The 22,890-nt window shown below is 40.9% G+C and overlaps 1 protein-coding gene across 1 annotated transcript in view; it reads left to right on the forward strand.

Moving 5' to 3' along the window:
* The window catches only part of DGKI (diacylglycerol kinase, iota), a gene marked incomplete at its 5' end in the record, with an annotated part of 321,800 nt that overhangs the window by 186,322 nt on the left and 112,588 nt on the right, over positions 1–22,890 (forward strand). The window contains one exon of the mRNA XM_010831746.1: positions 1,150–1,250. Within this exon, the coding sequence (XP_010830048.1) occupies positions 1,150–1,250 (101 nt within the window). The remainder of the gene's footprint in view (positions 1–1,149; positions 1,251–22,890) is intronic.

Genomic DNA, 22,890 nt, shown 5'->3' on the forward strand with positions numbered 1-22,890 from the left:
AGGCAGGGGTGGAGGTATCCGACAATATTTTAAAAGTATCACTCTGTCCTTCCATCCATCTTTTTCCTCCTTCTTCCCTCTCCCTCTCCTTCCTCCTCTCTTCTTTCCTTCCTTTTTTCTTTCTGTCTATATTTTCCTTCCTTTCTTCGTCTCCTTCCTGTCCCTCCCTTCCTGAAGTGAATTGAGGACTAATGCTCTTCTTTCTGCTTTAGTCAATGGGAACTTTCATCCCATAATACAAGATAGCAGAAGCCATAAAGACAAGTGGGATTGTGTCATACTAATTTATCAGAGAAATGTACTATTTCATAGTGGTGATGATGTAGATCAAATTATTTCACTAAACTGATGCCCATGATTAAACCATTTTGAAAATCTGAGTTAAAAACACCTAAGGAATCCAGGTAAAAACATTCTGAGGGTAAATAGGATGCTTTAGAAAGTTTGGTATGACTCCCTTTTAATTGTTCATTATCTATCCTGAGCCAGAGTGGGTTGAATTCTTTTAAAATGAATGAAATACTTCAGTCTCTTCCTAAAGAATGTATTTTGTACTTATTTTAACACTTTTTCTCCATTTGGGGGTGCTCAGTGGCATCATCACGGGCAACATTTATTTGTAGTTTGCTTTGACTGAGAAATGTTCTCAGGGAGTTTGAGGCGTGCAGAGCCATTTCTTTTTCAGTCCTGTGCTTTCTGGCTTGTTGGTCTGCTTTTCATGTTTTTCTGTCTCTTCTCAGAGCCAAGCCATTCTGGGCATATCTGCTAAAGCAGTTCTTTCCAGCTCTACACCACTTCTCACCATTTCAGATTAGCTACATCTGATTTATTGTGGAACTAAACACATGATATTATTGGAGTTTTTAATAAGTTACTAGTAAAAAAAAAAAAAAGAAAAGAAACGAGTAGGCTCCAGAAGCATTTTCTGCTCATTCCCATGTTATTACCTAAATTCCAGAAACCTGAGGTTTCCAGAGAGGTGTTCTCCAGATAATTGCTGTATTCTGGTCAAGAACCCATGATTCTGGTTTGAGTATTGACTCTTTTTCTTAGCAGAAGGAGTCAGTATTGCCTTTAGTCCAGCAAGGGGCTATGACTCTCAGTTCTGCGCTCTCCTTGATTTCTGACCTCTTGGTTCTTGTTTTGCAGTCCCCAGTCTGTTCCAGACCGTCTGAGGATCCGGGTGAACAAAATCAGTTTACAAGACTATGAAGGATTCCACTACGACAAAGAGAAACTCCGGGAAGCCTGTAAGTTGGAAGTGCCTAAGGGGTGTAATGGGATCAGCTCATTTTCAGTCTTTTGGTCCTCCTTGATTCGATGGATAGATTCATCTCTGTCCAGAAGTCATGGTGAAAGAAATGTAGGGAAGCGTAGTAACACGTGAACCCAAAGTGATGCCATATAGAAGAACATGGAACTAGGAAAGGAAATTAGAAGGAAGTAGTTCTGCTCTTGATGCTATGTTAGGATCTCTTGGTTTATTAACCAGTTTAGTCTCAGGTTTACATAAAATGAGAAAAGCAGAAAGTTGGTGACACCATATGGTATAATAACATCTAGGAAATTCTTAAGACAGCATGCATCCCTTCTTGAAGACTGTGTTACCAATTACTGTCCTCATTCTTCATGCCAGTGTGACAGTTATCTGTGAAGACACTTCCTTCACTTCTAGCTGTTATGTGATTATATGACATCTAAGAAAGATCCACAGCATTGTAAATGTCATGGTAAAATGAGTCATTGATGAGGTGCCAGTGTTTCTAAAATCTTAAATTGAGTCAATGTATGAATTCCTTCTCAATGTTCATATTTTCCATATGTTTCTTTAAATATATAACCAAGTATTAGTTCACTTTGCTCATCATTTCATATTTATTGGGCATTTATTACATTCTAGTCACTATTTTAGATCCATGTCTGCATATGATATGTGAAGTAATTGGGGAGGGTTTACCAGAAGCAGTTAAGACTATAGGTGTGTTAGATATTAGGGTTCTGGGTTCCTTCTTAACTGTGGGAGCTGATAGTTAAGTGCAGTAAAGTTTGAGAAGATGAGGGCCAGTATCCAAGGGCACAGATAGGGATGCCAGCGGAGAGAAAGAAGTGTTGTGTAGAACCTGAGATTTATGAACTAAAACTCAAACTGTCTCCAAGTATGGACCTACCTGCAGGTGTAGAAGATGCAGATAGTTAAAACTGGCAGGAATGGAGTAGGGGGCACATTTTGGATCTTTGATTCTTGAACTTATAATCTGGAGTTGGGTGTACGGGAGGGAAGTCCCAAAATCCAGGACAGTCTCAGGGTGGGCAGGGACTTTGAGATCTGGGTGGGGCAAAGAGCATGGATTCACACCCCCACCCCCCAGCCCCCATAGTCCAGACACTGAACCTACCAGGGCATCCTGTGTGGCATTTCTCTCTCATCCCCTCACTGCTTCTTCATCTTTTTCAACCCTCTTCATCCCTTTCTGTAAACGTCAGTACCCTTTGGCTTCTCCCCAGTCTTCTCACTCCATCCTTCTCTCTCGTTCCCTTTAGTAAGAATGCTTGGAGGTGAAGGAGTAGCAATTCCCTGAACTTCTACATTTCCCCCTTCTGCTAATGGCACACTGTATTTTCTAATGTAAATGAGATTACAGACTAGTGCAAAATCTCGGTTCACCTGTAAGGTGGTGGACCTATTTGTTTGCAATGGGATGTGTGGCTACAATGTAAACCAAACTGACTTTTAGAGGCTACTAATGATAAAGAATGGTGTTTTATGTTCTTTTTCTTACAAACTTCTAAACAAATAGCTTAAGTTTGAAAAATTACAAAGATCCTGGATCTCAAGCCAGAAATGTTTTGCAGCTTATGAAGAATCCTGAGGAGAGTCAGTTGGGAGTGGGGAAATATTTGAACTTTTTGACTGAAATGAGATTTGAGGCTTATCTGTGGATTCCAACGATCTGTCTTTTCTGGGGCATTATCTGTCCACTATTGCCAGAAGTAACTGTGACTTGAGTTTTTACAAGATGACATTTCCTGGCAAGTGCTCTACTCATCATCTCTTATGTGATAAAACATCTCTGTGAGGGAACTTCTGATCTGAAATTGGAGGAGGTGATGTGGTATAAATATAAGCCCAATAAATTCAGCCGTATCTTGGGACCCCAAAGAACAAAGAAACGCTCAGAGAGGGAATTAAAGCATTATCTCATTCTAAAGATTTGAGGAGAACAACATATTAGAAGTAAAAGTGACCAACTCAGTCATTCTATTTTTAATAAATGGTGATGATGCTTCTCAGTTGCAGTTGTTCAAGGAAGTTTGTCCTTGGGGATTTGTGAATTTATTCTCATTCACTCTCACCCTTTTTCCCTGGCCCCAACTTGCAAGAGACTACAGATGCATGGGGAGACCAACAGTTCAAATTGAATACAAAAGGGAAAAACAAGTTCAAATCTAAATGTGCAGTACATACCAAAATAGGTTATTTCAGAAGCGTTAATAAAGTGAAATGCAGAGAACACATTGAGATAAAAGGGACTCTAGGAAGGTGCTCTGACCTGCATCCCAGAAGAACAAAATGGGTGATTCCCACTTCAGTTGTTCATTTATCATCAACATCGAAGTCTAAACTAGAGCAATCCTACATTACTGGTTTAAAAAATTAGTTCCCTTTTTTGATTATACACCAAGTGATTCATCCAGACAGCATGTGGCTGTTTGCCTTTACTGTTTAATAGAATTTTGCTCATGTGTCTGGCTTATTATTTATATTAGATTATAAACTCAGATGTTTGTTGTCTTACAAAGCCTTGCGTCTCTCTGTAAGGCAGGACTCTATGATAATCACAGAATGGCAGTCCTTTTAATGACTATGCTTATTTTGGCATAGAGAAAATTGGCTATTTTTTGATTGGGTTGTTTATTTTTCTGGAATTGAGCTGCAGGAGTTGCTTGTATATTTTTGAGATTAGTTCTTTGTAAGTTGCTTCATTTGGTATTATTTTCTCCCATTCAGAAGGCTGTCTTTTCACCTTGCTTATAGTTTCCTTTGTTGTGCAAAAGCTTTTAATTTTAATTAGGTCCCATTTGTTTATTTTTGCTTTTATTTCCAATATTCTGGGAGGTGGGTCATAGAGGATCCTGCTGTGATATATGTTGGAGAGTGTTTTGCCTATGTTCTCCTCTAGGAGTTTTATAGTTTCTGGTCTTACGTTTAGATCTTTAATCCATTTTGAGTTTATTTTTGTGTATGGTGTTAGAAAGTGTTGTAGTTTCATTCTTTTACAAGTGGTTGACCAGTTTTCCCAGCACCACTTGTTAAAGAGATTGTCGTTTCTCCATTGTATATTCTTGCCTCCTTTGTCAAAGGTACCTTTGTCAAAGATAAGGTACCCATAGGTGTGTGGATTTATCTCTGGGCTTTCTATTTTGTTCCATTGATCTATATTTCTGTCTTTGTGTGAGTACCATATGTCTTGGTGTCTGTGGCTTTGTAGTAGAGCCTGAAGTCAGACAGGTTGATCCCTCCAGTTCCATTCTTCTTTCTCAAGATTGCTTTGGCTATTCGAGGTTTTTTGTATTTCCATACAAATTGTGAAATTATTTGTTCTAGGTCTGTGAAAAATACTGTTGGTAGCTTGATAGGGATTGCATTGAATCTATAGACTGCTTTGGGTAGTATACTCATTTTCACTATATTGATTCTTCCGATCCATGAACATGGTATATTTCTCCATCTGTTAGTGTCCTCTTTGATTTCTTTCACTAGTGTTTTATAGTTTTCTATGTATAGGTCTTTAGTTTCTTTAGGTAGATATATTCCTAAGTATTTTATTCTTTTCATTGTAATGGTGAATGGAATTGTTTCCTTAATTTATCTTTCTATATTCTCATTATTAGTGTATAGGATGCAAGGGATTTCTGTGTGTTGATTTCACATCCTGCAACTTTACTATATTCATTGATTAGCTCTAGTAATTTTCTGGTGGAGTCTTTAGGGTTTTCTATGTAGAGGATCATGTCATCTGAAACAGTGAGAGTTTTACTTCTTCTTTTCCAATTTGGATTCCTTTTATTTCTTTTTCTGCTCTGATTGCTGTGGCCAAAACTTACAAAACTATGTCGAATAGTAGTGATGAAAGTGGACACCCTTGTCTTGTTCCTGACTTTAGGGGAAGCCATTTCACGCCAGTCAGAATGGCTGCTATCCAAAAGTCTACAAGCAATAAACGCTGGAGAGGGTGTGGAGAAAAGGGAACCCTCTTACACTGTTGGTGGGAATGCAAACTAGTACAGCCATTATGGAGAAAAGTGTGGAGATTCCTTAAAAAACTGGAAATAGAACTGCCTTATGACCCAGCAATCCCACTGCTGGGTATACACACCGAGGAAACCAGAATTGAAAGAAACATGTGTACCCCAATGTTCATTGCAGCACTGTTTATAATACCCAGGACATGGAAGCAGCCTAGATCTCCATCAACAGATTAATGAATAAGAAAGCTGTGGTGCATATACACAATGGAGTATTACTCAGCCATTAAAAAGAATACATTTGAATCAGTTCTAATGAGGTGGATGAAACTGGATCCTATTATACAGAGTAAAGTAAGCCAGAATACTAATGTATTCTGTACAGTATACTAATGCATATATATGGAATTTAGAAAGATGGTAACAATAACATTCTGAAGGAGATCAGCCGTGGGATTTCTTTGGAAGGAATGATGCTAAAGCTGAAACTCCAGTACTTTGGCCACCTCATGCAAAGAGTTGACTCATTGGAAAAGACTCTGATGCTAGGAGGGATTGGGGGCAGGAGGAGAAGGGGATGACAGAGGATGAGGTGACTGGATGGCATCACTGACTCGGTGGATGTGAGTCTGAGTGAACTCTGGGAGTTGGTGATGGACAGGGAGGCCTGGTGTGCTACGATTCATGGGGTCGCAAAGAGTCGGACACGACTGAGTGACTGAACTGAACTGAATGATAACCCTGTATACAAGACAGCAAAAGAGACACAGATGTATAGAATAGTCTTTTGGACTCTGTGGGAGACAGAGAGGGTGGGATGATTTGGGAGAATGGCATTGAAACATGTATAATATCATATAAGAAACGAATTGCCAGTCCAGGTTCAATGCAGGATACAGGATGCTTGGGGCTGGTGCACTGGGATGACCCAGAGGGATGGTATGGGGAGGGAGGTAGGAGGGGGGTTCAGGATGGGGAACACATGTACACCCATGGCGGATTCATGTTGATGTATGGCAAAACCAATACAATATTGTAAAGTAATTAGCCTCCAATTAAAATAAATAAATTTAAATTAAAAAAAAAAGAAAATTGGCTATAGTATTTTAAATACTTCCTATCCCTTTGCCATTAGCCCCAACTCACCTGGCAGCTTCTCCTTTAAAATATAACAATACAAAGAGGTAGAGTTTTTGCCGGTCTCTCCCTCTGCCCTTGTTGATAAATTTCAGACTTACTTATAACAGTTAAAGTCTTTTACCCTGGATTTATGAATTATTAATCCTCAGGATAATGGTTATGATGTCCAAGAGAGGAAATTCTATTCAACATGAATTAGAACATAAAGAGAAAGTGGTCATCTTAAAAAAAAAAAAAAAAAACTCTTAAGGTAAGGCTATAATAATTATAGCAGAAACTCACTCCATAATCTGAATGAAGTATATAAATGAGTCCTAATAAAGCATATAATCGTATAGTCTAAGCAAAGGATAAACAGTTTTTTTTTAATTTCTTATATTTCTCAGTATAAAAAGTTTCATTGACACATGGCATATAGGTTGGTATTTAGAATAACTTGATACTGGCCAAGATCTAACTCTGTCTCTGGTAAGCTGACTAAACTCTACTTCTGGCTTCAGTTTACTCTGCCTGTTTGAACGGCCATGATGATTCATATGATTCTAGGGCCTAAACACAAAAGTAAAAACCAGTTTGAAACTAATTGAAAACAGACGTAGCCTATAAAGGTTGAAGGTGCTAACATTTTTGTATATAAAATACAATGTTCAACCACCCTTTTACAAACAGCATCCAGTACAATGGGTATTATCTGACCATTTACAATTTAGTATATCTATATAGTTATAATATATCAGTATATTATCTGACTTATTATGGCTAGTTAAATATTTAGGCAGTTGTCCTAAGGGACTTTCCTCATCTTCTGTTTAATGATTTAGTAAAAGACTTGAAATGTTTGGGTTTGCATCTTGCTTGCAACCTTGACAGAGTAATTTTACTGATGACCAAATGTCTCATCTCTCAAATGAGAATATAATTGCAGCCTCTTAGGGTGCTGAGGGTTAAATGTAATGTTGTATATGAAACCCATGCTGCACAGCCTGGCAACATTAGCAAGTTTTCCCAAAATGGTAACTATGATTGTTGGGGTTGCTGTTATGAAAGACGCTGCTGTGGCATTGCCCTTTAATCTACAGCTCTGGAAGTCAGTCTCAGAGCTGCTGCCCTGTTTTTATGTATCTTCTCACCAAATTGCACACATCATTGCCACCTTCCAACTCACTTCAAAAAGAGGATTGAAACACTAGCGTGTATTATGGGAAGAAAATATAAGTAACCGTTTGATTTACTTTTTTGTGGATGGCTGTGATGGCCAGATATTTCTACCTATGAAATCCTCATTTAGAGATCAGGTCAGATATCTACAAACTCTCTTAAGTCCCTATACATTTCCTTAAGTGCATCAACTGTTATCCATCACAAAATATTTAAAAACAAACTTTACTTTTGAATAATTTTAGATTTATGCAAAAGTTACAAGGATAGTACTAGGAATTCCTGTGTACCTCTTACCCAGTTTTTCTTGTTGTTAAACATTTTATATTTTTATAGTGTATTTGTCAAAGAAACTGATATTGCTTTATTACTGTTAACTAATCCCAGGGCTTCCTGTTCTGGAATCTAATCCAGGATACCATGTGCCTTGGGTTGGCTTGGCTCCCCAGTCACCCCTGGTCTCTGACAGTTTCTGCCTTTCCTCCCCACCCATCCCCCATGACGTTGCTTGTCTTGAGGAATACAGGCCAGTGTCCTGCACAGTATCGCCTATTATGGTTTCCTCTGTTGTTTTACTTATAATTAGATTAGAGTCATAGGTTTTGGGAAAGAACCCTGCAGAGGTAAAGTACTCTTCCCCATCACATCAGGGGTTACCTGATGCCCACACGGCATGCCTGGTGATGGTAACCTGATCTCCTGGTAGGTTGTATGGGCCAGGTTTCTCCACTGTAAAGTTACTGTCTTTTTCCATTCCCCATGCCATTCTTTGTGAGTCACAATATTTCACTCATCTTCAAAACAGGAGAATGTGGATCGTTGGATTTTTTTTATTGTTTCCAGTTTTTATGTTTGACTCACTTGCCTTTGATAAACATGCCAAAATGCTGGAGCCATTCACAAATCGAGGCATCCATGCTTCCAAAAACTATCCATTTGTGTCAGTTATATGCTGGATCTCGCCCTAAGTGCCAGGTACTGCGAGATGAAATCAGGACATGTAATATTACAATGTCATTTATTCAGTACACATGTATTGAGTGGCTTCACTAAGCAAACAGTGGTGGAGAAAGAAAAGCAGAAATAATCCCTGACTTGCAGGAGCTTTTCCTCATAAGATGAGGATTATGATAGAGCCATGGAAACACTATGTGTCTATTTCCTTAGTAAACAACATTTAAATAACTGCAGGAAGAGATGGACTACATAAGCAAGAATAACAAAAGCCAGGCTAACCACTAATTAGTTGAATAACCTTGGGCAGTGCATTCACCTTCTTTAGGCTTCAGTTGTCTTATCTTCTAATGCAGTGGTTAAACTCCATATTTCCTCAGAACATACTGTATCATAATAAGTGTTTAGCCCTATAGAAATTACACAGGACTGAAAATTTTTCCTCCCGATGTGTTTACTTAGGAAAGTTTTTAAAGCTCCAACATCATTCATTGTAGTGATTGCAAGTGTCAAAATGCGTTGTGCATTTTGCTTTGAGTTTGCTAAGAACACGGATTTTTCCCCCTATCGATTGCTTCATCTAAAATTGAATCTTTCCCCCTCATTTAACAAGTTGAACATCAGGCTTGTTCAGTGGAGATTAGACCTCCATTTGGTGGATGTAGATGTTCCATTTTGCAATCTGTCTGACGAGTTAAATGACGTCAGTCGGTCCCTTGAAGGACACTGTCCATTCCTTTGCCAGTGTTTATGCTTATTTCTATTTTCATGAGTTGAAATTTACTCAAGAGCTTTGTGTTTAGTTTCCTTTACTGTTCTACCCTATCTCCTGTCTGTATCTTCTATTTACCCTTAATAAAAAAATGTGTGTGTTAGTCCCTCAGTTGTGTCCAACTCTTTGCAACCCCGTGGACTGTATAGCCCACTAGGCTCCTCCATCCATGGAGTTCTCCAGGCAAGGATACTAGAGTTGGTAGCCATTCCCATCTCCAGGGGATCTTCCCTCTCGACCCAGGGATCAAACCCAGGTCCCTTGCATTGGCAGGCAGATGCTTTACCATCTGAGCCACCAGAGAAGCACATATATACAGAAACTGAGGTCCAAAACACTTAAGGAAAATGTCTAAGGGTCTCACATTCTGATACTTATTTAGTCACTATGCTTCTTATTTTTTTTAGGAGTAATTGTTTTCTTTTATAAAATATTTTTAATAGCGTATTTGTTTTTAAATCTTTAGCAGCACTGTCTCAAATGCTTTTTTATATTTAAACTGACATTCTCTGAAGTTACCAGACTCTGGTTTGTTGAACAAGTTTCTGTTTTTGAATCTTCCTCAACCCTCCAAATAAATCATCCGTTCATAAGTTGAGCTTGTATTAGATTGGCTGAAAAGGTCATTTAGGTTTTTCTGTAAGATCTTAAGGAAAAACCCCAAAAGAACAGTTTGGCCAACCCAATATTTATTGGCTACTTACCATATTTCAGATGACGGGGATACTGAAAAGTGCGTGCCCTCATATAGCTTATACTCCATTTGAGAGACAGATAAGTGAATAAACTGTATAATACATCAGTAAATTCTATCAGGGGAAATAGAGAAAGTGATATAGGATCCTGTTTTTGCTAAGGTGATCAGAGAGAGACTTTCTGAAAAGGTGGCATTTAAGCAGAGATATGAAAGTAAAGGTTGAATGCACAGCAGGGTATCTGAGGGAAGAGTGTCTCTGGGCAGAGGGAGTCGCCAGTGCTAAGGTCCTGTGATGCGAACACCTTTGAACTACTTAAGGTACAAGGAAATCCATGTGGCTGGTATCTTGTTAGTTGGGTAGAGAAAGGTACAAAGTTGTAGAGAAAGGTTTTGAAGTTGTAGAGAAAGGTTTTGAAGTTGTAAGAAAGGGCTGGCCCATGAAGGGGGCTTGTAGGCTATGGAGAGGCTTCAGGTTTTATTCAGAATGTAATGAGAAGGTCCAGAAATTATTTGAGAAGAAGTTTCACATGTCTGTACTAATACTAAATAGTTCTGGCTGCTGAGTGGAGAATTGACTGCTTGATTGTGGAAGTAGAATTCAGGGCACCAGATACAAGACCTACAGGATATTCCAAGATATGCATGCTGAAAGTTGAGGGAAGTTAAAGCAGCAGAATTGGTTTCTATTTTGGAGATAATGCTGGTAAGATCATATGAGGGTTTAGCTGCACCATGTAGGAGGAAACTGTAATTCAAGGATGCCTCTGAGACTTTGACCTCAGCAATAGCTCAGTTGGTAAAGAATCTGCCTGCAATGCAGGAGGCCTTGGTTCGATTCCTGGGTCAGGAAGATCTGCTGGAGAAGGGATAGGCTACCCATCCCAGTATTCTTGGGCTTCCTTTGTGGCTCAGCTAGTAAAGAATCCACCTGCAATGCGAGAGATCTGGGTTCAATCCCTGGGTTGGAAAAATCCCCTGGAGAAGGGAAAGGCTACCCACTCCAGTATTCTGACCTGGAGAATTCCATGGACTGTAAAGTCCATGGGGTCACAAAGAGCAACTTGCACTTTCACTTTCAACTTGGTGCGTAGAGGTGGGGCTGATATGGAAGACCCAAGTGTAGCCAAGGAGCACAGAGTGAGCTAGCAAAATCCAAAAACTGGAGCGCTTGTCAGTTGAAGGCCAAGAGAGAAATAAATTCTTTTATTTTATAAAAGAAGAGTGACAGTGGTGTCAAATGCTCTGTGGAGGTGGAGGGTGATGCATGCTATGAACTGGCCATTGGATTTGAGTAAAGGCTGGTTATTAGTAACCTCACAAGAGGTTGTAGAGGAAAGAAGCTGAATGGAGTAGATCCAGGTGCAAGTGGGAGCAAAGGAATTGCTTCCATGTAGATCACCCTTCTGAACTGTTTAAATGGAAAGAAGAGAAATGGAAGGGGGGCTAGATATGGAATCAAGGGAGGATTTTTTTTGTTTTGTTTTCTGATTTCTAAGCTAGTTCAGCTCCATAGGCTGGTGTGTGTGCTCATGGGCCAGTCCAGGAGAGAGTGAGAACTTGAATCAGGATAGAGAGGGCCAGGTGCAGGAGTGATGCCTTGGAGTATCCAAAAATGGGGTCCAGTGCACAGCAGAGGGATGGGGCAAGTCCCCCAGAGGATACAAGGGAAGACAGAGGAGTAGGCGCAGAGGCATGTAGGTCGGGGATTTGGTACCGAGAAGAGGAAGGAGTTATATTCTGATTACTTTTATTTTCTCAGTGACATAAGAAGCAAGCAAGTTAACGGTAAGGAAGGGAAGTGTGTCAGTGGTCAAGGAAAAAAAGAATTTGAAATAGTCACTTGAAGAGCTGTAGAGTGAGTGGCCTGGGAGGAATGCCAAGCCATATGGTAAATTTGGAACCTTGAACTCCTTGGCTTTTTGAAAGCACCGAAACCCTGAATTGTCAGTTTCTGGGGATCTTCTTGGCTTATACATGAGTGCACTCCTTGTCTTCCAAGACTCAGATGCCGAGGGGATATTAGACTGAAGGATAATAATCTTATTTTGAATATAATCCCCTTCATTATCTAACCTTGTTTATGATCCAAAGCCTTGCTTTGTTTACAAGAAAGTGAGAAGTTTCCAGAGCTTTGCTTTATTAGATGCTAATGATGTTAGGTCTCAGACAAGGAAGTAGCCTAAAGTGTTGATATTATTGTTTTTCAGTTCTTAAGTCATGTCTGACTCTTTGCAACCCCATGGACTGTAGCATGCCAGGCTTCACTGTCTGCTGGAATTTGCTCAAACTCTTGTTCATTGAGTCCATGATGCCATCCAACCATCTCATCCTCGGTCACCCCATTCTCCCGCCCTCAATCTTTCCCAGCATCACAGTGTTTTCCAATGAGTCAGCTCTTTCCATAAGGTAACCCGAGTATTAGACCTTCAGCATCATTCCTTCCAATGAATATTCAGAGTTGATTTCCTTAAAAATTGATTGGTTTGATCTTCTTGCTGTCCAAGGGACCCTCAAGAATCTTCTCCAACACCGCAGTTCAAAAGCATCAATCCTTTGGTGCCCAGCCTTCTTTATGGTTCATCTGTCACATCTGTTCATCACTACTGGAAAAACCATAGCTTTGACTAGATGCACCTTTGTCAGCAAAGTGATGTCTCTGCTTTTTAATATACTGTCAAGGTTTGTCATAGCTTTCCTTCCAAGAAGCAAGCATCTTTTAATTTTGTGGCTACAGTCACCGTCCACAGTGATTTGGGAGCCCAAGAATATAAAATCTGTCATCGTTGCCATTTTCCTCCCTTCTATTTGCCATGAAGTAATGGGACCAGATGCCACGATCTTAGTTTTTTGAACATTAAGTTTTAAGCCAGCTCTTTCACTCTCCTCTTTCACCTTCATCAAGAGGCTCTTTAGTTCCTCTTCACTTTCTGCCATTAGAGTGTTACCATATATGAAGTTGTTGATATTTCTCCTGACAATCTTGATTCCAACTTGTGATTCATCCTGCCTGGCATTTTGCATGAGGTACTCTGCATATAAGTTAAATAAGCAGGGTGACAATATACAGCCTTGACATACTCCTTTCCTAATTTGGAACCTGTCTGTTGTTCCATGTCCAGTTCTAACTGTGGCTTCTTGACCTGCATACAGGTTTCTCAGGAGGCAGGTAAGGTGGTCAGATATTCACATCTCTTTAAGAACCTTCCCCATTTTGTTGTGATCCACACAGTCAAAGGCTTTAGCATAGTCAATGAAGCAGAAGTCAATATTTTTTTAGGAATTCCCTTGCTTTTTCTATGATCCAGTGATTGTTGGCAATTTGTTCTCAAGTTCCTCTGCCTTTTCTAAATCCAGCTTGTACATCTGAATGTTCTCAGTTCACATACTGTTGAAGCCTAGCATGAAGGATTTTGAACATTACTTTGCTAGCATGTGAAATGAGCACAGTTGTATGGTAGTTTGGACATTCTTTGGCATTGCCTTTCTTTGGGATTGCAATGAAAACTGACCTTTTCCAGTCCTGTGACCACTGCTGAGTTTTCCAAATTTGCTGTCATGTGGAGTACAGTACATTAGCATCATCTTTTAAGATTTAAATATGTATAATCCCATCACCTCCACTTGCTTTGTTCGTAATCATTCTACCTAAGGCCCACTTAACTTCACACTCCAAGATGTCTGGCTATAATGAGTGACCACACCATCAAGGTTATCCCAGGCTCTAAGACCTTTTTTGAATAGTTCTTCTGTGTATTCATGCCACCTCTTCTTAATCTCTTCTGTTAGGTTCTTGCCATTTTGAGAACCATCATTTGGAAGTATATTCTTAAGTCTTGCCCAAAGGAATATTTTTCCTTTTGGCTGGTTTATCCTGTGTACCCACCCCCACCCCCCCACCCCCACACAGAGGCAAATAATCACTAATTCTCACTGCTTATAGAAAAACTTAGTCTGTTTTGTTGTTACCTTCCCAGGTCATCAACTCTGGTATATGAACTCAGACAGTTGTTACATTTCTTTTTGAAGACTTTCTTCTAAGAGCTTTGTATGGACTTATTACTTTTTCATTCATCATGTTAACGTGTGGGTGGTGTGGTGTTTGCCACAGCAGAGTCACCACTCTTATTATAATATTTAATAATAAATAACACTTAAGAGTCTTCATTATGCTTCATAGTTTACAGAGTGCTGTTGCATACACTGTACAATGGTCACTGTTACAGGGACACTTCCAGCGGTGGCCTCACACAGGCTCATGTAGCTGCAACAGGATTTTAATAAGAATTTACATCTTCTCTCTCCTAACCCAGTACACCTTCTAATACACAGTTCCCCTTCTTTGTAAAGACATAGCTGTGCACTAAAAGAAATGTGCTTTCAGGAAGAAATTTGGGATCATAGTTCTTGTTCTTGGTTGGGTTCCCTGGGAAACACACTTTGAGACTTTTGAGCTTAATGTGTAGGAGGTTTACTGGAGACGCTCCAAGAGGAGAATGAATGTGGAAAGCGAGCAGTAGAACTGGGCCAAGGAACAAACCGAGCCCTGATGCGACTGTAACAGAGCACTCCCGCATGGACATTTGAACCTGGGATGGCCGTTTAGAATGGTCCCAAGTGAGGCAAGGGTTATTGGCGAGCGTTCAGGCTGTCTGCGGGGAGGAAGCAAGCTGTGAGTGAGGTCATGTTCTTCTTAGAGAGGGACTCGGCTGTGAACTGTCAGCAGAGCAAGCACTTTGAGCAGCTGAGAGAATGAGGGCTTCAGGTCCATCACGGATCTGAGGGGCCAGTGTGGGAAACATATCTGTTCTGAAATCACCATATTGTTTGCATAACCTGGCACCTGCTTTTGAACTAAGACCAGGATATAACCACCCCCACACCCAAATCCTTGAGTCCATTCATTCACTTCATGTGACAGCTATTTATTGAACACTTACTATGTACCAAACTGGTCTTGGTACTAGAAATTAGGCTCATGCATCACTAACCTCCAAGTTTCTCTCTTTGTAGTATCTTTTGGCCTGTGCTTGCATACTCAGTCGTATCCGACTCTTTGTGACCCCACAGACTGTAGCCAGCCAGGCTCCTTTGTCCCTGGGATTATCCTAGCAAGGATACTGGAATAGTTGCCATTTCTTCTTCCAGGGAATCTTCCTGACTCAGGGAGTGAACCCAAGTCTCCTGAGATTCTTGCATTGGCAAGTGGATTCTTTACCACTTGAGCCACCTAGAAAGCCCAACCTCCCAGCCATTCCAAATTCAGGGTATTGGAATATAAGCTAATTGCTTTCTTTAGATGTTTCAGAATGAGCTAAGGAAAATAGAAGACTAAAATGTTAATGCTGACCTTTTCTTAAAGGTTCTGTTTGCCCAAACTACTGTCAGGCTAAATAATTCTCCATTTGGAATTTGACTAATTAAAACTGGAAACTTAAACACAGGGTAATATAAATTTCAGGCTATTTCTAGCCAAACATTGTAGTCAGAGATAGCATGATAGTTTGATCCTCAGCAAGTTGGATATTTCTTCTGTATGTTGATCCAGTTTATGGGTAAAGATACTGAACTGAACAGAACCAAGGACAGAAATGTATGCTGGTCTGAAAATCACCTCTTTGCAGATTGATTCAGAACCACACTTTTATTTGCTCATTACATAGATAAAAGCTTCAGGCCTTCCAAGTTCCTACTGGTGGAAAGCACTCTTTAATTCTTACTGGGCTTCCCAAATCCCTGGTGCACTGCTTTCCTTCCGGAGTCACTGATAAGCAGAACTGGAGTGTTCCCTGGTTGTCAGATGCTGGCAGTGTGTTTTCCTTTAGGCCACCATAGTTCACGTTGCTCCATGGCGGTTGACTGCATGTTTACTCTTTGCTTCCACAAAGAGACTTGGGCCTCTACAACAGAGTTTAGGGCATCTTCTGTGACTAATTCTTCACGTGTTTCCAGTCAGCTCGGTTCAGAGCTGCATGACTGAATGTTCCTTCAGCATCTGTCAGTGACCTTGCCCATCACCATCATGTGTAATGGACAGTAGCATGTTAAACTTGTGAAAGAGATGTGAACCAGTGTCTCTAAACATCATTTTGAGTTCAGTATTTACATTTTGAGTATGGTTATGAATCCTTGCTTCTGAACACTTAATGTTCCATCTTGATTTTCACATGTATTAGGATAGCCAAACCATGTAGCCAGCATTTTTGTGTCACTGTTAAGTATTTGGTGGTGGTTTAGTCCCTAAGCTGTGTCCAGCTCTTGCAACCCCATGGACTGTAGTGCTCTGTCCATGGGATTCTCCGGGCAAGAATACTGGAGCGGGTTGCCATTTCCTTCTCCAGGGCATCTTCCCGACCCAGGAATTGAACCTGGATCTCCTCATTGCAGGTAGATTCTTTACCAACTTAGCTACAAGAGAAACCCTCCCTCCTAAATACTAGAGTGCTGGCAGTAAATTATCAGTGGCGATTCTTCCCTGTATCCAGGAATTTTGCAAATATTACCTTCCGAATGAACGTACCTGGACAAAAATTACAGTATTTTCCAGTGTCCTTGTCAGGCGCCTTCCAGAACCTTACAGTTAAATGCATCTGTCATATTTAACACTGGCAGTGCATTCCAAGGAATTTTATAAACCACCTTGTTGTACTAGAATTTCATTGTATCAGACATTAGAAATCTTCATTGAAATGAAATTCCTTTCATCAAAAATAGAACTTTACATCATTGTCAGTAAACTTTCAGATTGCGTTGGAAGATATGACATTTTCTAGAACTGTTTGACCTTGACCTTTGGTTTCTATTATTAATTAGAAGGCCGTTTGGGACTTTTGGGCTTCCCTGGTGGCTCAGATGATAAAGCATCTGCCTGCAATGCGAGAGACCTAGGTTTGATCCCTGGGTTAGGAAGACCCCCCTGGAGGAGGGCATGGCAACCCACTCCAGTATTCTTGCCTGGAAAATCCCCATGGACAGAGGAGCCTGGCGGGCTACTGTCCAGGGGGTCGCAAAGAGTTGAACATGACTGAGTGACTAAACACGTTGGGCCTTTTCCCTTTATTTGCTCCTGGATTATTACTAGTAATGTGTTCAGTCTCTCAGTTGTGTCCAACTCTCTGTGACCCCATGAACTGTAGCCTGCTGGGCTTTTTAGTCTGTGGAGATTTCCAGGCAAGAATATTGGAAATGGGCTGCCATTTCCTACTCCATTTAGCAGTAATACATGAACCACATTTATCCAAAGTAGGAAAAAAGAAAGCTCATGCAATGTTAAACATATTAGCCTTGATTGAGTTGCATTCTCCCTGACCCCTTTCATCTCTTCAGAAAACTGCTTCAATGTCTTTTTTTTTTTTCTGAACTTCTCTTTCTTACTTATTCTTCTCCATTCATCATGTGCTGTATGCTGATGACTGGAAAGATAAGAAGAAAAGAATCAGTGACTCTTAGTTCCTGAGATGACATGGTCTGAGCCTTGGGTGGATGTCTGGGGAATGACAATCTCCCCTTCCCTCCCCCCTTACTCTGAAAGTGAAAGCTGCTCAGTCGTGTCTGACTCTTTGCGACCTTATGGACTATACAGTCCTTGGAATTCTCCAGGCCAGAATACTGGAGTGGGTAGCTGTTGTCTCTCCAGGGGATCTTCCCAACCCAGATATCGAACCCACGTCTCCCACATTGCAGGTGGATTCTTTACCAGCTGAGCCACAAGGGAAGCCCAAGAATAAGGGAAGCCCAAGAATACTGGAATGGGTAGGCTATCCCTTCTCCAGCGGGTCTTCCTAACCCAGGAATTGAACCAGGGTCTCCTGCATTGCAGGTGGATTCTTTGCCAACTGAGCTATGAGGGAAGCCCCCTACCTGCTTTTCATTCTCCAGACTTGAGAATATTCTTTTCCCCAATTCTGCCTGTAACTACATTCTAACTCTGAAGTCCGTTTCAGATATTTTAGGTGTTATCAGTTGCCTTTGAGGCATTTATAAGTGCTTCTTATCAACCGTCTTTCCAAGGGCCACTTACTTTTATGTTATTTCTACTCTCTCTCCCTTCCCAGCCTCCCTCTCTCCTGCCTTCTTGGTTTTCCCACCCTCCCTCTAGCTCAGCAGGCCCCAGTCTTCCGTGTTGTCACCAAGTGTGTGATAAGGTTGTAAGTGCCATGTCCACTCTACATCACCTGGTTCCTTTCTCACCATCCAGTTGATTATGGAGCTAATTTGTAATATCTCCTTCATGTGTCTCTCTCTAACCTTTACTGTCCCTCCTCTGTTCAAGACTCTAGCATTTCTCACTTCATTTACTGCTTTAGCTTCCTAACTCACCTTCCTGCCACTCACCTTGTCTTCCATTAATTTGCCTCCCATATTGCCAAAGGATTCTCTAATATGTTGTCAAAGAAAAATTGCACAGAAAAGTTAAACAGCCAAGGAAGACTTTACTCAAGACTATTGCAACAGGGGGCAAGACAGTGGCAGTGGGGAAAGAAAGTGAACTCTGCTGGAACAAAAGACCGAGACTTTTCAAGAACTGGGGTGAACAAGTGGAAAAATACTGGAGGACTTAAGTCAATTTGATTAGGCTGTCTGTGTTTGCTAATTGTCGCTTATTAGCCACCTGTTGAGGCTGGAAACAGGAGTACTCTTTTTCATGGATGATTACATTTCTTTTTTATTGGTTTATTTTTCATGTATCTGTTTCCAGGGTTGTTTTTTTTAAACTCATCTTGTTCTTTTATTTTTTGTTATTTTTTGGCCACGTCACATGACCTGTGGAATCGCAGTTCCCTAACCAGGGCTCGAACCTGGGCACCCTATAGCGGAAGCACAGAGTCCTAACCACTGGATTACCAAAGAAGTCTCCAACAATTACATTTCAAAGAGACGGGTCCCAGAGTCTTAGGGAATGACATCCAGGGTTGATTTTTGGAAATGACGTCCAGCGTTGTAGAACCAGCAGATAGCTGGGAAAAGATTTACCTCTCAAAAGGGCAGAGAAAGAATTTAATAACTGCAGGTTTTCTATGGAGAAGGCAATGGCACCCCACTCTAGTACTCTCGCCTGGAAAATCCCATGGCCGGAGGAGCCTGGTAGGCTGCAATCCATGGGGTCGCTAGGAGTCAGACACGACTGAGTGACTTCAATTTCACTTTTCACTTTTATGGCCTGGAGAAGGAAATGGCAACCCACTCCAGTGTTCTTGCTTGGAGAATCCCAGGGACGGGGGAGCCTGGTGGGCTGCTGTCTCTGGGGTCACACAGAGTCGGACACAACTGAGGTGACTTAGCAGCAGCAGCAGCAAGTTTTCTAAAGTAAGTACTGGGGACTTTGCTGAAGGTCCAGTAGCTAAGACTCTGCACTCCCAATGTAGGGAATCCAGGTTCGATCTCTGGTCAGGAAACTAGATTTGGCATGTCACAGCTAAGACCCAGCGCAGCCAAATAAATACATAATTTTTTTTTTAAATAATATACTCTGCAAATGGGAGATCAGGGCCATTCAGTCAGGAAGAAGCTTGTCCAAAGTTTAGTCAAGTTGAGGGCAACATTAAGCCCCACTTTAGTCAGTGTCAATCTGAAACCATTTTGTGCTGCAAACCTTTGCTCATCTGCCAATCCTTTTGAGAATAAAGTGCCAGCTCCTTAACATAAACAAATCAACCTCTGACCGTGGCCTCAGCCCTTTTTACTCTGCACCTCCCTAACTTCCCCAGTCCTGAGCATTTGCTGCTTTTCATGCCGTGGTTTCTTAGAGTCTAAGGATGATCTAAGATTTAGAGAAGTCCTTTTGTCTAGAAAAACTCTTGTGTCTTCTGTCAAATGTCACTGTTTTCTTTACTTGGGAAATAACTCCTTAGGGGAGTAGATCCTGCACTGTGGTCCTAAATGCACTTGGTCCTTGGCTGTCAGCATTCTTGGTACAGTGTGTGTCATCAGGAGGCTGTCTTTATATCACCCCCCTTTTCCCACTCTCCTATAACGCCTTGAGGGCAGGAAGTGTGTCTTTCTTGGTATTGTATGCCCAACTCCTGGCAAGGGAATCTGGCACAAGACTGTCTCTGGCACAAGAAAATCCTTAAAACTTGTTTGTTGACTAGTTAAGTGTATGATTTGTAGACCTGAAAAATATTTTGGCACAATCCTTTATATATACAATACAAGTTTGCCAAATTAAATGAAGATGAATACCATAAGTCGTTATTTAAGATTTTAAATACTGCCAGAGTATTTAAAAAGAAAAGTGACTTGCCTATTCCTTGGATGGTTTTCTTAGGTTGTAGACCATCAGAATAAAGAGCAGAATTTGACCTGTAGTTTGAAACCCAGATTGGTAGAGAACCTGCTGTTTTCTGAAAAGCACATCTTCAAAATATCATCATCAAATCAAATGCAATGGAAACTGCATAGTGACTTTTATCTTATGGATGACATTTTAAATTAACTGGGGAGAGGACTCGGTTCAGCTCAAGCCGTGAAGTTCAAACTCTAGGATCATTTTTCATCACGAGCACCGGGGGTTGTGAAACCTTTGACAGACCCAGGCACCACACAGTGGGATGGAAGCGTCTCAGGGTGTTATGTTTCCTTTTGAATGCTAATATGCCCATTAATTTCCCCTCTTGGTTCTAGGTGAACGGTGGGCAGATAACAATGACAGGTTGTTGTACGATAAACCTGTGGTATGCAGGGAGAAAATTGGATTGAACTATTGCCAACTCATTCTGTCTAATTATCATCAGCCATCAAGTTAGAATTTTCGTGCCCTGATAACCCTGACACATTCAGAACTAATGAGGTAACATGGAAAGATTTAGGTGTGCCCTGCCGTCCTCCCTTAGGGCTTTCCTTTCTCTGGTCCACGACCTCCCCTCCTTGATGTTCCCCTCCAGCCCCTTATCTTCTTGTTGATTTTTTGAATAGTGGTTACACTCGGGCTAAGAAAGCAAATAATGTTTGTTTTTCTGTATGTCATTATTCTCCGGTAACAGCAAAGTATCTGTCTGAGGGAAACTCAGAATGGTTTCTTTTTTCCCTCTTTGCTCTTGATTTTTTTATTTTTTTAAATCAATAGACATTATTTATTTTTTCTTAATTTATTATTATTATTATTTTATTTTAATTGGAGGCTAATTACTTTACAATATTGTGGTGCTTTTGCCATACATTGACATGAATCAGCCATGGTTGTACCTGTGTTCCCCATCCTGAACCCACCCTCCTACCATCCCATCCCTCAGGGTCATCCCAGGGCACCAGCCCTGAGCACCCGGAAACATGTATATTATCATATGTGAAATAGATCGCCAGTCCAGGTTGGATGCATGAAATAGACATTACCTTTTAGATAACTTTTAGTTTTACAGAAAAATGAAGTCAAAGTAGAGTTCCATATATCCCCTCAACCTTCCCCCAGCCTCCAATACACACAGTTTCTCCAACTGTTCACATCTTGTGTGAGAGTGGTACATTGTTAGAATTGATGCAAAAGCGGTAGTATATTCTTATTAACTAAAACCCATACTTCACAATAGGACTCATTCTTGTGTTCTACAGTTTTATGGGTTTTCACAGAGGTGTGACATGTGTCCACCATGACAGTGTCATACAGATCAGCTTCACTGCTCTAAATACCCACTGTGCTTCAGTCCCTCCCCGCAAGTCCTGGGCAACTACTGATCTGTTTACTATCTCCTTGGATTTGCCTTTTCCAGAATTCCGTATAGTTGGAATCGTGCAGTATGTGGCCTTTTCAGACTGGCTTCTTTCCTAACAGTATACGTTTAAGTTTCCTCCATTGTCTTTTATGGCTCGGAAACTCTTCTCTTTGTTGCTGAATAACGTTCTGTTGTGTGATAACCACTGTGTTTATCCTTCCACCTATCAAAGAACATCTCAGTTGCTTCAAAGTTTCAGCAGTTAAAAATAAAGATGCTATGAACATTCATGGGCAAATTTTTGTGGGGGCCTAATTTTCAACTCATCTTGGTAAATGCCAAGTAGTTCAGTTGCTGGATCATACAGTTAGGGTTTGTATACATTTGTAAGAAACTGCTAAGCTGTCTTCCAAAGAGGCTCTACCATTTTGCATTCCCACCAACAATAAGAGTTCCTGTTGCTCCAGGTTTTCATTGGCATTTGGAATTGTTCATTTTTTTCTATTTTATCTGCCATGCTGCTGCTGCTGCTAAGTCGCTTCAGTCGTGTCTGACTCTGTGCGACCCCAGCGACAGCAGCCCACCAGGCTCCCCCGTCCCTGGGATTCTCCAGGCAAGAACACTGGAGTGGGTTGCCATTTCCTTCTCCGAGGCATGAAAGTGAAAAGTGAAAGTGAAGTCGCTCAGTCATGTCCAACTCTTCGAGACCCCATGGACTGCAGCCCACCAGGCTCCTCCATCCATGGGATTTGCCAGTTAAGAGTACTGGAGTGGGGTGCCGTTGGCTTCTCCATTATCTGTCATAGTAGATGTGTAATAGGGTCACATTGTTGTTTTAATTTTCAGTTCTCTCATAACATATGAACGGAAAGCCCAGTGGTTTAGCAGTAAAAATCTGCCTGCAATGCGGAAGGTTTGGAGATGTTGGTTCATTCTTCAGGTCAGGAAGATACCCTGGAAATGACAACCCACTCCAATATTTTTGCCTGGGAAAACCCATGGACAAAGGAGCCTGGTGGGCTACAGTCCATGGGATTGCAAAAGAGTCAGACATAACTTAGCGACTAATCAACAACCATAACATACTACCTTAAACACATTTTTCATATGCTTATTTGTCATCTGTGCATCCTGTTAGGTGAGATGTCAGTTCAGATCTTTTGTCCACTTTTTAATTGACTCCCTTATTGTTGAGTTTTAAGAGTTTTTTGCATATTTTGAATGCTGGTCTTTTATCAGGTATGTGTTTTGCCAATATTTTTCCCCACTCTGTCTTG

This window comes from Bison bison, unplaced genomic scaffold (genome assembly GCF_000754665.1).
Source record: "Bison bison bison isolate TAMUID 2011002044 unplaced genomic scaffold, Bison_UMD1.0 scf7180017864530, whole genome shotgun sequence".
In the NCBI taxonomy this organism is placed as follows: domain Eukaryota; kingdom Metazoa; phylum Chordata; class Mammalia; order Artiodactyla; family Bovidae; genus Bison; species Bison bison.